The 16,220-nt window shown below is 43.9% G+C and overlaps 1 protein-coding gene across 4 annotated transcripts in view; it reads right to left on the bottom strand.

Moving 5' to 3' along the window:
- Positions 1–268: 268 nt before the first annotated feature.
- The window catches only part of ebf2 (EBF transcription factor 2), a 28,406-nt gene continuing 12,454 nt past the window's right edge, over positions 269–16,220 (bottom strand). For 2 of the 4 annotated variants that reach the window (XM_047591910.1, XM_047591911.1), the window contains exons 7-16: positions 6,641–6,722; positions 5,010–5,151; positions 4,077–4,207; positions 3,729–3,855; positions 3,514–3,602; positions 3,361–3,426; positions 2,540–2,714; positions 2,266–2,448; positions 1,994–2,164; positions 269–1,815 (exon numbers count right to left, since the gene is read on the bottom strand). In XM_047591910.1, the coding sequence (XP_047447866.1) occupies positions 1,784–1,815; positions 1,994–2,164; positions 2,266–2,448; positions 2,540–2,714; positions 3,361–3,426; positions 3,514–3,602; positions 3,729–3,855; positions 4,077–4,207; positions 5,010–5,151; positions 6,641–6,722 (1,198 nt within the window). In that variant the 3' untranslated portion in view covers positions 269–1,783. Of the gene's footprint in view, positions 2,165–2,265; positions 2,449–2,539; positions 2,715–3,360; positions 3,427–3,513; positions 3,603–3,728; positions 3,856–4,076; positions 4,208–5,009; positions 5,152–6,640; positions 6,723–16,220 lie in introns of all 4 variants that reach the window. The other 2 variants (XM_047591908.1, XM_047591909.1) reach the window with 1 other exon arrangement.

Below are 16,220 nucleotides of genomic sequence, written 5' to 3'. Positions count from 1 at the left end.
ATCAGCTATGTATACAAAACAGTGTAACAAGCTGCACGAGCACACAGGTGATGGGCACAGTCGAAAATAGATCCGGCACAACCTCGAAATGTGGAGCCTTGCAGGAGAATCTCAGTGTCCAGGAGGATGTCAGATAATAAACGACGTGTGTGAAAATACTTACCGCGCGATTCAGCTTTTGCACACGTGTGGAAAAAAGTAACCATCAAGACACTTCAGGATTTAATGCAGTGCGAGAACTAAATCAACTTAATTTGGCATCACGGACTTCCTTTGTCTTATTTGTTTTATTTGGAGCACAAAATATAATTACACCTTGAAATATACAAATCAACATTTGCACCCTTTTTTGTATTGTTTCAAAGAAAGATGGCTCAAAAAAAAACATATTATTAAATTGCTAATAATTTTTTAAATAAATAAAATTAACCAAACTCTAAAAACAAATTTGCAAACATCCTCTGCTTTTTGTGTTCTTTGTTTTCATGTCCTGAGAAATGCAGCTTCTGTTGTGATGAAGAAAATCAGTAATAGTGGCAAAAACAGGGGTTAATATACACCAAATACACCTGGTTCCTTTCCTTTCAGCAGTTGTGCTTTTATTTACGGTACTGCATAGAGACTAAAGACCTGTACTGGATTAAGACATTTAAAATGAAAGAGTAAAATCTATAAGTCATAAAAATTTGCAATGTGGAATGAAAAAGTATCAGGGCATTGGTGTAACAAGGCATGCATTAAATTAAAAGGATAAGGCTAACTAACATTTTCCTTTACACAAGGACAATAACCTTCTTTAACTATGAGCATAACACATACATTTGGTTATGCAAGTTATACCTGCAAACTGGTGATGTTTTATACCAAATAACTGAATTTATCCACTGCAAAATCCATTCTCTATGATCATTTATCAAATCAATTAGCAGTCGCTGAGATAACTTCATTTCAGCTGGGGAAAAAAAGACCACTTTATAAAAACACATTTATATTATTCCCTAAACTAACTATAATAAGTTAAATTGCTTGTTCTTAAATAAATCAATATATGAATTCCTTTAGTAATAACCCTTGAGACAAAGAGTTCTCCCTTGAAAAACCGTAGAGACCAGAACAAAAAATAAAGGGTCTATTTTTCTGGAATGTAAATCGTCTTCAAACAGTCTACTACAAAAACAAAAACCTCTCTCTAACTCACAGACATTGTACACACATGCCATTTAAGGTGTCCATACACAGACAAAAACAGGACCCTGCTTTTTAGAGCTGCGACATTTTATCAGAGTCGTCCGTCATCCGTCAACGCTCAGTGCTTTCACAGCGCATCCTGTGAGTCTCTGGCCTAGGGTTTGGGCAGGCTGGAAGAACTGACTACTGCATGTGACTGTAGGCCAGGGGTCAATGCGGATGCTTTTGAAGCTTGACGTGAAATTGGAACCAGTTTTCCTTTCAGATGCTTCATTACACGCGCAGCGCTACACTGTCCAGTCTGGTGCTGTTTGCTAAGGAGCATGGTCTGTCTGTGGCTGTGGGTGGAGTATTCTCCTCTGCATCTGAAGAGAAGGCTGCTCTTTGGACATTTTCGTACCCCGTCCTGTTCATCCGACAGGATGAAAAAGGAACTAAGAAATGGCAGAAGTTGTGGGGGTGGGGAGGGGGGCGGTCAGGGAGGAAAGTTACACATGGTCGCTAAAGATCAATTTTCCGTTCTCCCTGCCCTCTCAGTGCCAAAAGAGAGGCTAAGTGAAGCAGTGGTCTGGGGTAGATTGGGGTGGGTGCTTTGCTACATCTGGGGTACAACCAGGCCCGTCATCGCTGGAGAGACAAAATATACAGAATCTATGATTCCACTCAATCAGGTCTTGCATTATTGTACATCCAGCAACTGTTTTCTGTCTTGCTCAGTCAAAGCTTTGGAGTTAGTTAGTAACAAGGAATTAGACTGCATTGGTAAGTTCAGACAGGGGGGTCAGATAGTGAGTTGGATGACTACCTCTGAAGCTGTTCCCCCCTGAGGCGGGACAGGCAGGGGAGGGAGAGCCCTGGGGCCTGAGGACAGGAGCAAAAGCACTCTTCTGTTTAGCAGCTGACGGGAAGGAGGAAAAAGGCAGGAGAGACGATGAGGAGCTGGAGCTTCCTGGTATAGTGGGGCTGGAGGGCATTACTGTGGAGCAGAGAGCAAGAGTCAGTCACTCAGAAAATCACAGCGAGATCAAGTTCATTAACACGAACCTATAAACATTTAGAGAGCATGTAAGGTCTTACTGTAAGGGGAGCCTGTCGGGGAGGCACTGCTGAAACCAGGAGATCCAGGAACTCCTAGACTAGTCATAGGAACAGTCCCATAACCTCCGGTCATTCCCCCGCTGCCACCATAGCCTGACTGCTGGGGAGTTGAGGCTGATGGGTAACCCCTTGGAGACAAGCTGCTGGAGTTACGAATGTAACCTGGAGGAGGAATGAAAATGTTGGGTCAGATCTGAGCTTCATTAGTGGCAAAAGAAGGAGTAGGGTAGGGCTCGCGGGTCATCCTGCTCACCTTGGCTGCTCTGTCCTGGATCTCCGATGCTCACACCTAATTGGGAGGGATACGAGCCCAGGCCCATGACACTGCCGTGGGCGGGTGAGCTTGGCAAAGCCTGCAGCTGACTGTGAGGACGAGGAACACTGTAGAGGGCCTCAGCAATGTCAGCTGCACGTTTCAGCAACATGTCCTAGAGGAGATCAAACAAAATTGGCAGCAATGATTAAAAGTCTTTTTCTTCAGTGATATTGCTGTTAAATTATTGACTTACATGACAATGACTAAGACTATGGGAATGCACTTTATAATCTCTGAAATTAAATATGAGAAAGCTATACCCAATCAGCCCATTGCAAGTTACCTATAGTGTACCGGTGATACTGCTGATAATTTTCTGACTCATGCTGGTGCAGTCAAGTGTTTTTGTTAAATCTGAAAACTGATAATCAGCTGCTAAACAGCTGTTTGGTTGCCAGTAACTAAAAGTGCAGTATAATGTTCACAATTGTCGCAATTGTCGTATCTTATGGACTTTGTTCCATAGTTTCAGGTATCTTAGATGACAAAGGTTTTTGAAACACTACATATATTGTTGAAAGCATCTCTGCTCAGAACAGGTCATTATTTCATGCAGTAGTAAAATGATTGGAAAACCACTGTTTGAAAGTTGGCAATTAAGCTAAACCAACGCTCTGGAAAATAGTCAGTAGTAAAATAGTCAGTAGTAATATATAGTGTTCACTATTAACGGGCAGCAAAACATGGAAAACCCCTGCTATACTCTTTCAGCTATCAACTTTTCCATTGATGAAGTCCATAAAGTGCTGTGGCATTACCTGATTACTGTGCGGATTCCCATACAGAGCTTCCACAAGATCTGCCGCTCTTTTCAGAAGGATCTCCTGCAAGAAACAGTTGTTTTTACATCAACATATTGTGCAACATGTACTTTCCTTGAAAAGTAGTCATGAACTTGATGAGTCTCTCACCTTGGCCAGTTTCTCTGGATCACCAGGATGTCTAGGAATTACCTTCTGAAGACGCTGAAAGCCATAGTCTATAGTTGGCTCATTAAGGGCTTTAAAAAAGAAAAAAGAAAAAAGAAAAAAGAAAAGGAGGCATTTAGTACATCAAACCTCAGTCACTGTCCATTATATTCAAAGTTCTTCATAAACAAGATGACAACAGAGATGGGTCTATGTACCTGTATAGATGAAGCGACCAGGCGCTCCCTTGCAGAACTGTTTCGATTTGTAAGAAAGTGTGACCTCCACAACCCCAGGAATATGACGAGGAGGTGTCTGGACGCGGATAGCGTGTGGTGTTATCAGCTACGGATGAAGCACAGAAATTATGTCAGAAAACAGGAAGAAAAGCAGCTCCCCATGACTTGTAAATATTTAGGCTAACACAGCACCACAGAAAGATTAATTTGGGTAGACTGCTCATAAATCATCCAAATAATGAGACAAGCCATATGCTATATATTTCATTTCAAAATATGTCTCAGAGTCTACCATCATTAGTGAGATGTGCTGAAGACAACTCTTACCTCACTCCACACGAGCATGCTTCCAAACACCACCTGCAGCCCGTCAAAAAAGTTCTCCCCGATGACTATGACCATGGCCCCGCCGGTGGTCCAGCCTTCGCTGGGACTGATGGCTTTGATACATGGGGTAGCTAAACAGGAGAGTAAGAAAGCACGATTTACCCCCAAGGGTTTCAATACAGGAAGTTGAAAAAAGGAAACGACGGAGCGTAATGTGTTAAAGATGCACTTTATTTTTTGGGTTGGGGTAAAATAAGTTAAAATAAGTAATAAATGAGTAAAGCAATGTTCAGTTCCAAAGGACGTCTTTTTTTTTTTGGCTACTCCAGTCTTATTCCATTCATGATGTGGCTTTTATCTATGAATAATCCAATAAATGAATCATGAGGAACACAAAAAGCACATTGTTAAAAAGGAAAAGTCCCATATCAAATGTAGGTCAAGGCATTACAGTATCTCAAAGCAATAAAATCGTACGTAACAGAAAGAGAAGCTCCAATAAATACAGGAAATAGATGCAGTCGCAGTGGTGGAAAATGCATTTATGTCTTACTTAAGTAAAAATACAGACATAAAACATTAACATTGACATTAACATTAACCCGCGTACTTCAGAACAGACATCGACCTTAACATAGTTAAAAAACATAGCACAGTAACATAGTTTTTCATACCTAAAGATATTGATTTGAAATATAATCTTAGCAATACTTTATTATGTGAAATACTTGACGACAAGTATTTAATGAATTCATTAATGACTTCAGTTAATGACCTCACTAGTGTGCACTGTTTATGTTTGATATATCATGGTGATTATGAATGGACATTAGGCATCTGAACTACCTGCTGCTACAGTTTTGTTCCTAAGTGATTAAGTACACAAGCAGGAAAAGGTAAATGAGGTGTGATACTGTAGCGTCATCGTCTTACCGTACTCCATGCTGTTCTCCACAGACTCCCCCGGCTCCAGTCTGCGGGCTCTCCGGCCGTGCTTTGAGTTGTTATGGACAAACATGTTGTCAGACACGGCTAGGACGTGGCCGTCTACACTCACGGTGCTGGACAAGACCACCTGAAAGAGAGCGACAGAGCCAAGAGGAAGATACATGAGTGCAAATGCACTTCTTGGACGGCGTGCTGCGCGTCACAATCTCCGGTTACAGCAGGAAAAATCCCTGAGCAACAATTTGTTTCAGGATACAGGTGATGGTAATATTTCTCAATAGGTAATGTGACATCTCTGGTATATTCATAATGTTTCTGCATTCTGGGGATGACACTGTTCGCACACCCCTCCTCTCCCCCCCTCCATCAGGTCTCCATATGGCCTCTCCACTCTCTCTTGCCTAACTTTTTGATTCATACAGCATGCAGCAGGCTCATCGTTGTCTCCTCCTGATCCTTCAATGACACCCGGCATATGGACCAAATCTCCCATTTTTGCCGGCCGTTAAAGTAGTGGATGATATATAGTGGCCCTAATTTGATTTTCTGGCCCCAGCACGTGTGTGTCCCATCCCACATCTGCCTCACACAGATGACACACATACAGTATAACTAATGAGAGGATACTTGGGTGTTGATGTGATACTATTTGTGAAAGTGATAATGAGTTTGTGAACATGGTTTGAGAGTTAAACCCATTTTTAATTAAATTCTAAATCATAAATATTTAAGAATATGTATATTTTTGGAAAATCTCAGAGCAGAGATAAAACGCTGCAGCTTTTTTTTTTTTTTTTTTTTTTTTTGACTTTGCAGGTGAAGGAGCAGAGGAAAAGGGAGAAAAGGCATGTGCTCTATAGGTGGTGTTCGGGGAGGGGTACCCCAAGAAAAATAACTGTAAATTATCGATCAAGCAACAGACTCCTGTCCAGCTCCGAGCACCTTTTAACCCAGAGATGAAGGTTGTGGAGCACCGGCGCGGTCATAACTTCTCAGCATGCGTCACATCACAGGAGTTAAAGCAAACATGGTGGAAGACACGGGGTGTGCAAAGACGGGGAAGGCACCGAGGGTTTGGGCTTGGAGGAGGAAGGAGAATGCCAGACAGAGGCCGTTGGTGCTGAAAGACGGCGGAGGAAGTGAGGCGGGAGTGTCCCCTGTGACCACTTCCTGGGTCACGGAGCATGACCTCCTCCATCTGGAGCCAATCACTCAATTCTTGACAACTTCCTGAAACACCTCAACCTATTTCCTGCATCTCAGCACCCCCACGACCGAGTCTCCCACATATCTAACTCCTTTCGCTTCTCTTTCCATCTGCCCGGCTCCTTATTGATTTTAAACTTTCACCTTTAACTCCTTTCCCCTATGTCTTCCATTGGAAAACTTTTTAGAGGTTTACCTTTTGAGGGGTTAACGGTATACATGCTACAAGGGAGCAGACAGGATAAGGAATCAAAATCGTTTATCCGAATGGAACGGCATGAAGGAAATGTTTTATTACTGTGAAAAAAAAAATTCTGTGCCATGTTATCACCCTCCCTCCCTCCTCCTCCTCCTCCTGCTCCTCACACACAATCACACACTCACAGACATTATTTTCCATCTATTTGTACCTGAAATCTTCTCATGTCCCTCGGGTTTCCCGCCGTCTTCAGACAATTCTGGTTGCATTTCAGGAAGAACTTCAAGAAAAACCTACAAAGGTAAATAAAAGGACACATGTTTGTATATCAGCAACCAAAGAATCACGTGTGCGATTATACGATACCCTGCAAGACACTGGCAGTCAAAGGAGACATTAATTATTTTTTCAGAGACAGGTCTCGTGTGTGCGTGTGTGTATATATGGGTGTGTGTGTGCACAGCTGATTACAAATCTGACATCAATCCCAGCTGTTTAGTTCAGTTTTGAAGTCGGTGTTATTACACTTTAAATCAAGAAATTAGATTGTGAAGCACAGTCCAGTGAAAAGCGCTGCTGTGTTTCAAAGCAAACTAGAGACAGTGATGTATGCCAGGGGACTCGAGGGACTGTGGTGTCCTGCGATGCCGTATTTGAACCCCCACATGGGAATGGAGAGGGAAACGAAGTAGGGACAACTACAGAGAAAGTAAAATGAGGAGGGGGGGAAAGACGGAGGTAGTGACAGAGGCACTGGTATGGACATGAATTTTGTTTTCAAGTATATGTGTCTCATTATGTATGTGAGTTTACTTTTGAGTGTGATCGACTGTGGAGACGCAGAGAAGGAGCGGGAGAGAGGTGCTGATAGCCTCTGCTACACCAAAGAAAAACCTGAGAGAAAGGTGGAATAAATAGGAGAGAGGGAGACTACGGAGAGAGACTCCAAATCCCAGGTGTACACAGTTCGGCAACACGGCCCGCTGCCATGGCAACGCAGCTCTGCCGCAATCCCAAAGTCCCCATGCTGAGAGGCAAAGACAGGGATGGGAAAGAGAAGGCAACAACAAGAACGCATTCCATCACTGAAATACAGCGAGGAGGGAAGAGAGAGATTTGGCAAGGTGAGAGGCAGGAAAGTGCATTACGGAGGCAGGTGCAGATGAAGCCGAGAAGATCCAGTCAAATCTCAAGATAGTGACAAATTAAGCGCAAAAATAAAAGAGCACAGAAACGTTGCATGGTTCTAATACAATTATGGGAATTGGCAAATAAAGTAATGTGTAACCATTAAACCAGATGTTCAATTCCCCTCACGGTGAACACACCTCCTGTCTGACATGAAAAACTTATCCATTAATGCTGATATTAAACAAACAATAACAGTGTAAAGAAAAAAAAAATGCTGCAGAAAAAGGCAGTCGTTTTGGGTAGCTCAAATCCCACCCACACTGTGCTCTCTGCAAATATAAGTCATCTTAATGGAGAGCGTTTGTTTGGAGAGGAACTTCATATTGGCCCCACAGCCCTGAATCCTCCCATCGAATACTAATCTCTCCCTCATTCTGTCAGATTTTACTCGCTATTCTTCCATCACTTGTTCCAGCTTCCTCCCTTGCGAACAGGACCTGGCTTGCAACTAGTTCTCAGTTCCAACAGCATGTCCAATATTTCTTGATTTGAGTTATTTTGTCGGAGGACAATCAATATTGTTGTTGGCACGGGGTGATTATAATTTATCAGAAAGAGCTCGGCGCTCCAACCTCGGAGCTGCGCTAGACCTCTGTGAGGGGTGGAGACAAGTAAAAGGGCACATCTGCACCTCTCCCACGTCCTCTTTCCATTTGCATCCTCGTTGATGTTGGGCTGTCATGTGTCCTTATATCAATTTGTCCACCTTGACAGAAGTATCAGGGGACTTTAAATCACCATGTACGCTGTGCATTGTACAGGAAAAGTTGTACATTTTATTTCCCGACTCTGAAAGTTGACCATAACGAAACGTGTTAAGTTTCATTTTACTGCCTCCTTTTGAGGTCATAGAGTGTGTGCATTATATTCTGCATTCAGATTATTTTTTTTCTCATTTTAAAGGTAATAGAAGCAAGGTAATCCCTAACAGCACATTTAGATTCTCGGTTTGATAACCAAATGTCCATGGCCTGGTTGCGGTGGGATAGTTTCCTGCCACTCGTTCGACTGACTGAAATTTCTGCTGTGTAAGCGCCTCAGATAGCAAACCCACAACCCTAATTTGGAGGTTGTCTACATCCGTCCCAAGCTTTGTGCACTTTCTGAGGGTTCTTGACCTTGTTTGTTGACTTCTTCTCATCATTCCTTGTTTGTCTGACACCAGATGTCTCACGCATGCATACGCACACACACACAGAAGCCCACGTTCACACGCATGCATGCACACTCTAATGCACTGACACACCCACCTTTGCCCCCCCCCCTCCCTCCCTCCCAAAAACCCATTGAGTCAACTTTTCACCCCCCTCAGTTCGGACGCACACAGCTGCAAATGCTGAAATTAAAGCGAGACATTGACGCATATATTAGCATGCATTAGCCGCTTCCCCTTGCCCACTTAACATGCAAATCTCCCAGCCCCGTCGCCTCGCACCTTCTGCCACACATTCATTTGCTGAATTATAATTAGACTAATCTTGCATAATTAATAAGAAGTCGAGGACCCTCTGTTTTTTATCCCCTCCTCTATTGTGGTTGCAAAAGTTTAATATTGCTGTTGTTTGTTTTTGTTTTGGTAATGTAATACACCCACACACCTCCCCATCCACAGGGAAGAGACGAGGGAGAACATGCGGAGAATTCGAGGTGATCCTCGAGTCACGGGGAAATTGCAGAGAAAGGCTATTTTCAAAGAACTCCAGTCGCATTAGTGTGTTTCTATTTAATGTGCTCCTTGTTGTGCATTGTTCATTCCATAAAGCAGGAGTGAAATGAGGATTCTGTTTTATTAAACCACTGTCAAACGAGTAACGCAGTGCAAATAAAAAACTAATGAGGAGTATGAATCAACTTTTAAACTGTCTAGAACTGGAAATAATTTAGTTTTTAATTACAAAATAAAACTTGTTATGTTGGACAATGGACTGAGAGGCTCCTCTGATTAGGTTTTTCTGACAAAAAGAAGCAAAAGAAAAAAATCTCTAGTTTAAAAAGTAATAATTGAATTTCTGTTGTCGGCAACGGGAACAAGTTTTATCGTCTGCAACATCTTCCTTCCACAGACACACTTCAAACAGGAAATACAAACAAAACATAGACCCAAGTCTTAAACCTTGGGATCATTTTACACTATGGCACCACAGGGAGCGTGTTTTTTCTTTTTTTTTCTTTTCTGTCTTCACTTCTGCATCTCTGTCAAGGCCTCCGGTCCCTCTGGTCTGCATCTGCGTTAGTTCCCAAGACTAAACATTGGCCATGCAGCACAAGCTGGGAATATCAGTAGTGACAATATGCTTAACTAAAACTAATTTCGTGACCAAACAAGAAGCCACAGCACACACACACGCACACACACACAAAACACAATAAAAGAGATGCTGTTTTTATCAAATAAATTTTCCTTCTCATTTCATGGACGCTCAGTTTCACATTTCTCAGCCCATTGCAGCATCTGTTACGCATAAGTGTTTCTCGCTCCGCTTTACACATGGCCTTAATCATGCAGTGAGCACCTAAGCAGCACAGGACAAAAATTTTCATAGGCATTCATCATCACTAATCACTGTTGACATAAACTGCCTTTTCACATAGTCATAAAACACATCACCCTTTGTGCCCATTGTAAATGAAGGTTTACTGGTGGCAGCAGGTCTTTAAGCAAGACTTGCGAAAGGGTTTTAGTGCAAAGTTAGTGAGCAGCACTGCTAGAAAACTCTCCCCACTCCTCTCCCTTTCCGGGATTGGCTTTGGTCTTATAGTGCTGGGTTTGTCCACCAAAGATGACAAATTTATGTCTTAACACAAAAATATGGGATGAGAAAATTTAAGGGAAAAAATGAGGAGGGGAAGGAGGAGGATGTCATCATTTTTGTTCAGCGAATGTGAATGCCCTGCTACTCAGACAGAGCAAAATAAATAAATAAATGAATAAACGATCCACTCAGCAACTGCTGATAGATAAAAGGCGTAGGTAATCCAAAGAGAGTGTACAACAAGGTAGATAAAGAAGAGGAGAGGCAGCAAATAGAGGAAGAGGGGGAGAATGTTGATGTCCTGTATGCAGGCCCATCACTCATCAGACATCCACCCCCCCCCTCACCGCCACCCTGAAAAAACAAAACAGTGTCCTGACATCGCGGTGGAGGGGAGCCGAAGGGAGGGCAGGGAGGGAGGGAGGGAAAATTAGGAAACCAGATGTGAAGCATTAAAACATACTGACATACAGAGGGCCTTCCTCTGCCACACTCACACACTGAGAGCACTAACTCATACAGCGGGTCGAGATACATGCTCATATGCATGCATGTGTCACATACAGGCTGTGTAAACCACACACATGCATGAGCTCCCCGGAAAATACACAAAGACAAATAGGGACTCGCGAGCGACCATGTGTGCGCAATCAATCACACGAAATTATACACATTAGCAGAAAATGAAGTCTCGAAAACAAATGTTAAAAGCGTACGTAAGTGCTAGCTGATTTTTAATAAAACATGTATTTAATAGGCCAAAGAACGCCGTAGCTCATGGCTGTGGACGAAGAGTTTAATAAACCAGTGTTGACCTAAGAGTGTTTCACGCTGAGGCACAAATCTACAGATGGGTCGTCATGCATCACTGTATGGATATGCATCCAATTAGTACATGTGCCCTGACTGAGGAATGGCTGGGGGTGCTTTGTTTTCCTCCATGAAGAGAACTGCGTTTTGGGGAGGGGAGGAGCAGGGAGATATGTGTGTGTGTGTGTGTGTGTGTAGGGAGGGAGGGGGTACGTAATAAATACCCCTGGACCAGGGTCCCCTGGCAGACTGGAAGCTAGACTGGTCACCAGGGTTAACACCCGGGGCACATGACCTCTGACACTGCTAATGGGGCACAGAAAACCCTCCACGAACTGATACCCCCTCTGTCGCATACCACCACAGGACCTTTCACACCAGTCCTCCCGGTCCCCCCTCTCCTCCGCCTCCTCCTCTCTTCCTAAAACATACAGGGGATATCTGTGGCATCAGCTTTACTCTCCTTTCACCAGCAAAACTTCCAATAGACAAACTCACTACGCAGTCTCATTTAGTTTTAAACACACATCCAGTCATCACTGCTCTGCTCTCCCTCAACATCACTTCTTAAATCCTTTGTGAGCTGGGGAAGTTTACAATGTCAATGCCTACATGTAACTCAAACGAGCATTCAGAGCTCTCCCTTAACAATATGAACATACACTCACTCACTAGTTCATTAGGTACACCAGAGAAAGGAATGGATTCTAGTGTAACAGTCCTGCACTAAATCTTAGCTTCGTGAAGGTTATGGTATTCAGTATTTGTTTAAAATAACTGAGAGAGAGCTGTTGATTCAACTGTGTTTTCATTTTGGAGGCTGTGGTTTGTAGCACTAGTGACTGAATCGTGTTGTGTTGACCTCACACATGTTTCTATTATTTTGAAAACTCCATTTTAGTCAGCGGACTCGGCTAAATAGTAGAAATACTTTTGCGTTTGCTTCAGTCCAGTATGACAGCAACACAGACTAGATTTTCCAGAATGGTAAAGTTAAATTACTGCCTTTTTTTTATACTCTGTTTCAACAGAAACTGAACATTATTTAAGTCAAGAATTTCAGGTTATGCTAGAATGCAGCTGTTTTCACTGATTGATAGGTGCGTGTACTTCTCACAAAACGAAACAATTAAATGCAAGGTAAATTCTGATTAAACCAACCATTTGACGTATTTTGAACTGTATATCATTTAGGTATAAACCATTTAGGTATAAGATACAGCGTTGAGACATTTGACGTGATTTGCGAATTTAAAGTTCAAACAAAAGCTCTGTATTTAAAAAGAAAATGCCGTATCTTGCTGATAAACCATCTGCAGGTATTGTTTCAAGCTCAAGGCAATGAGCACATGGTGAAGCTCAGCTCTTTATAAATTTGCCTGGCCGTCCCTTTTGGCCTCTTCCCTGTTGCCTCCCAAGCTGGCTTCACCTCTACAACCTCAGCCCAGACCCGCCCCGCCTCTAAACTTGAGAACTGTGACAAAGCCAAACATTTTAACCACTAGTGCTGATTTATAGAGCTTGGAAGAGCAGTAAAACCTTCAGGTTTCGCCGCCGCAAAAGTGTCCGTGGCACGGCGGAGCTGGGAGCGAAGGAGGGCTGAGAGGAAGAAAGTGGTGTGATGGGAAGGGTACACAAGAGGCACTCCGTCGTTTCGGCGAGGTTTCTCCTGGGTGCAAAAAGTGTTTTACCGCATAGCCTCTCACCAGCTGCTAAATGTGCATTTCAACAATTTAAAATGAATTAATGTTTTAGTCTCCCGAGCTTAGCCAAAAGCATAGATTGCATACAGAGGTCACAGGCCACATGGGACCACGGTCAGCCTGCCAAAGAGATGGATATGGATAGATATTCAGAGTCTAGAGAACATGAATTCACAACCAGGACAGGGAATAGAAGTCCCATCAGTGGCCTGACCTCTCCCAGCATGCTTGGTGTGTCCTGAGGGAGGAAGATTCAAAATATACTCTCATAACTGTCAGATGGAGGCACGGAGCACCTTCTACATCTGAATAGATTTCAAACATATCAGAAGGTCGCCGGCAACACACCAAAACTCGTCGCACTTTTTCAATAGCCTTTCAGTCAGTCCGCAACTAATCACATTTACCAATAACATGCATGTATCAAAGCTCGACCCGGAGAAGAACAATGAATCTGGGATGGATGCCACTGAGAGGGAGAGGAGAGGAAAGAGAAGCAACAACAGAAGGAGAAGAGATGTCTTCTTAATTAGCCAGTAATGATAAGATCTGACAAACAACATCTGTTTCCAGAAAGGGAGAAGAGGGAGGAGGGGGTTGGGGTGGGAGGGTTTGTGGTGGTGGGGGGGGCAAAGAAGGAGAGGGTGAGAGAGAAGCGGCTGAGAAACCTGCGAAGCCTAGACAACTGGGACCTGCTTGTAAGAAAGTAAAGGGGGAGCCGAGGGGATGTGTAAGGGAGGGAACGCTGTGTTGCGTGACACAATAGAAGAACGGAGGATGAGAAGTATAGCGGAGGAGAAAGACAGACAGGGGAGAGAAAACTGACAGGGTTGAGGGAGTCGAAGATCCAGGACGGATATGACAGACAGGGGGTAGGAAAACAGATCAAAATGGGAGAAAACGAGGGAGATAGACAGACGCAGAGAAGGTGAGCTGGATAATGGAGCTGAGGGGAGAGAGGAGGAGGAACGTGTGAAGAGATGGGAATGGAATCACTCAGAGGTCCAGGGCGCTGTAATTTACTGTCCGTGGCTAATACACAGCAAATGTGTGGGAGCCGAGGAGTGCGAGAGGAGAAGGGGAGCCGGGTGGTTGAGGAGGGCACGCAGACTGTTGGGGCTCTCAGCATGCCTGCTGGGAGCCTGTCAGCAGTCACATCACCCCCTGCCCTCAGCCCTGACAGAGTCATCAGGACCGTTACACACACGCATACTGACATACACTCACGCACATATCTAAAATATCACAGCGACGTTGCATTTGTAAAATCGCTGTAACTGTTTCCCCCTTTACTATTTTCACCCATGATGGGGCAGTCACATCTGTTGTATAAATAATTCAGGGAGCTAAACACAAAGGAGCCAGCAACGATTTGGGCTTTCGGTTAATTTTATTTACCGCACAAGTCCACCCTGTGCGTTTTTTACCGTATTTGTCTTTCTGCATGGTAAACGGAAACTAAAGGTTTGCAGAAATGTGGAAATTTTGTATTAAAACTGCCTCCGTACAAAACATTCTTGCATGGTTGCTTTTTCCGTGACCCACAGGAAGAATAACTACTGCCTGAAGCGTGAGCCAGCGTGGATACTTAATCAAATTTTATTTAAGAAATACTGCAGATGTGTAAATATTAGTGTTCGGTGATGTTTTCAAAAAGTGAAAAGTTGGGGGGGATTGTGGAGAACTCTATCTCCTAAGAAATTTCTGGGTCCGGCCAGGTCCAAGATTAATAGACAAACAAAAAACAAGGTGGCTTGTGGGGCCGGCGCAGCACCGGGGGGCATTGTTAAGTCATTAGTGAAATTTAAGACCTTAACAGAGGAGGTTTGACCAGTCACACACACACACACACACACACACTTAAAGCTCCACCCCCAGCAGCAGCATCAAGCCAAAGAAAACAGCCCTTGTTCTTAAATACCACTGCTAACTGGCCTCTGACTCCTCACCCACACACACACACGTACACACAAGATCCTGATTGCACTGTTACAAGATCCTTTTTACAAAATAATACAGGAATTTCACATGAAAAATAAACCCAAAGACACACACACACACACATACATAACCACACACTTGTTCACTTGTTTCTGATATGGAGTACCTCTAAATCACACTAATCTGCCCCCTTCTGATCCTCTGAGTGCCCTCTACTTAATCTCCTCACTGCACAACCAAAGGTGAACCCTATTAGTGGTCAGACAAATGGGAGGGTTTGCCCCAGCAACTGTGGAAGTGCGAGGCCTTTCAAAATGCCATTGAGTTGCAACTCAAAACTTCTAATTCCCCCCCTCCATCCCCTTTGCATCCCACCCGCTCTAAAAGTCCCCCTGCTGTTCCTAGACATTACCCCATTGGTAGTTCATTCCTATTTCCTGTCAAAACATTTCTCCACCGCTCTCTGTTTCCTACTGCCCCCCATGTAGGCGCTCTAAGAAAATAAACCAGCCGCTCCTCTTGTTGCGGGGTTCAAGCCACAACAGCCAGCGCTGGCCGAAGCGGAGCAAAGGTGACCAAACACAAACTCGGCCCATAACCTACCACTCATTATACATTTCCTGTGCGCACACTGGAGTCTCCCCAGTTTGCGTGGGGCTGCACGGTGGAAATCTCGGACCTTGTCGAAGGGCCCTGAACTCCTTTCTTTTTGCCAGTCCCGCTCTGAGTGAAGCTCTCGCCGTTTGAAGCCGTAACTGTCAGTAAATTTGATATTCTAGACATCTCATAGTCTCTCCCTGTCTGTCTTTGTGTCATTCTCCTGCTTGCACTGCCCCAAGGGAAGAGCCATCCCCATGGTCCTGTGCCAGCTGCTCAGTGGTCCAGCCTGTGTGCTGCTCCGCTGTGTGAGGCGGTGTGCACCAGAGCCTCAGGCCCCTGTCGCCACGCTGCCTGGTCCCCCGCCTGAGGTGGCTGCTGACAGGGGGTCTGGAGGGACCGGACAGTAGTAGCCCACCGGGGAGAGACCTGTGACAACGGACTGTGTCTGACTTTGTCTCTACGGAAGTATGTACGTGTGACAGACAGGTAATTTACACATATTAATATCTGCTTCGATGGATGATTTGGAGGGCAGCTACTCTGCAGCTGCATCTGTGTGTTTTGTGAATTCCAACAGCAGAGTTTACCTGCACCATTCAAACTAACAACATAAAATCCTAATTTTAAAAAAATAAAGAAATAAAAGATTCAATAGACCCCTCGAACATTATGAGCAGGGTATATTCAACTCCAGGTTACCATAGCAACATATATCACACAACTGTGGGACTGAACCACACCTGGTGAAACTTACACCACCAAGTAAACTGCACACAAATGAAGACAAAAAAAA

This window comes from Mugil cephalus, chromosome 8 (genome assembly GCF_022458985.1).
Source record: "Mugil cephalus isolate CIBA_MC_2020 chromosome 8, CIBA_Mcephalus_1.1, whole genome shotgun sequence".
In the NCBI taxonomy this organism is placed as follows: Eukaryota; Metazoa; Chordata; class Actinopteri; order Mugiliformes; family Mugilidae; genus Mugil; species Mugil cephalus.
Note: the sequence above shows the minus strand (reverse complement) of the source record. Positions and strands in the feature narration are given on the sequence as shown.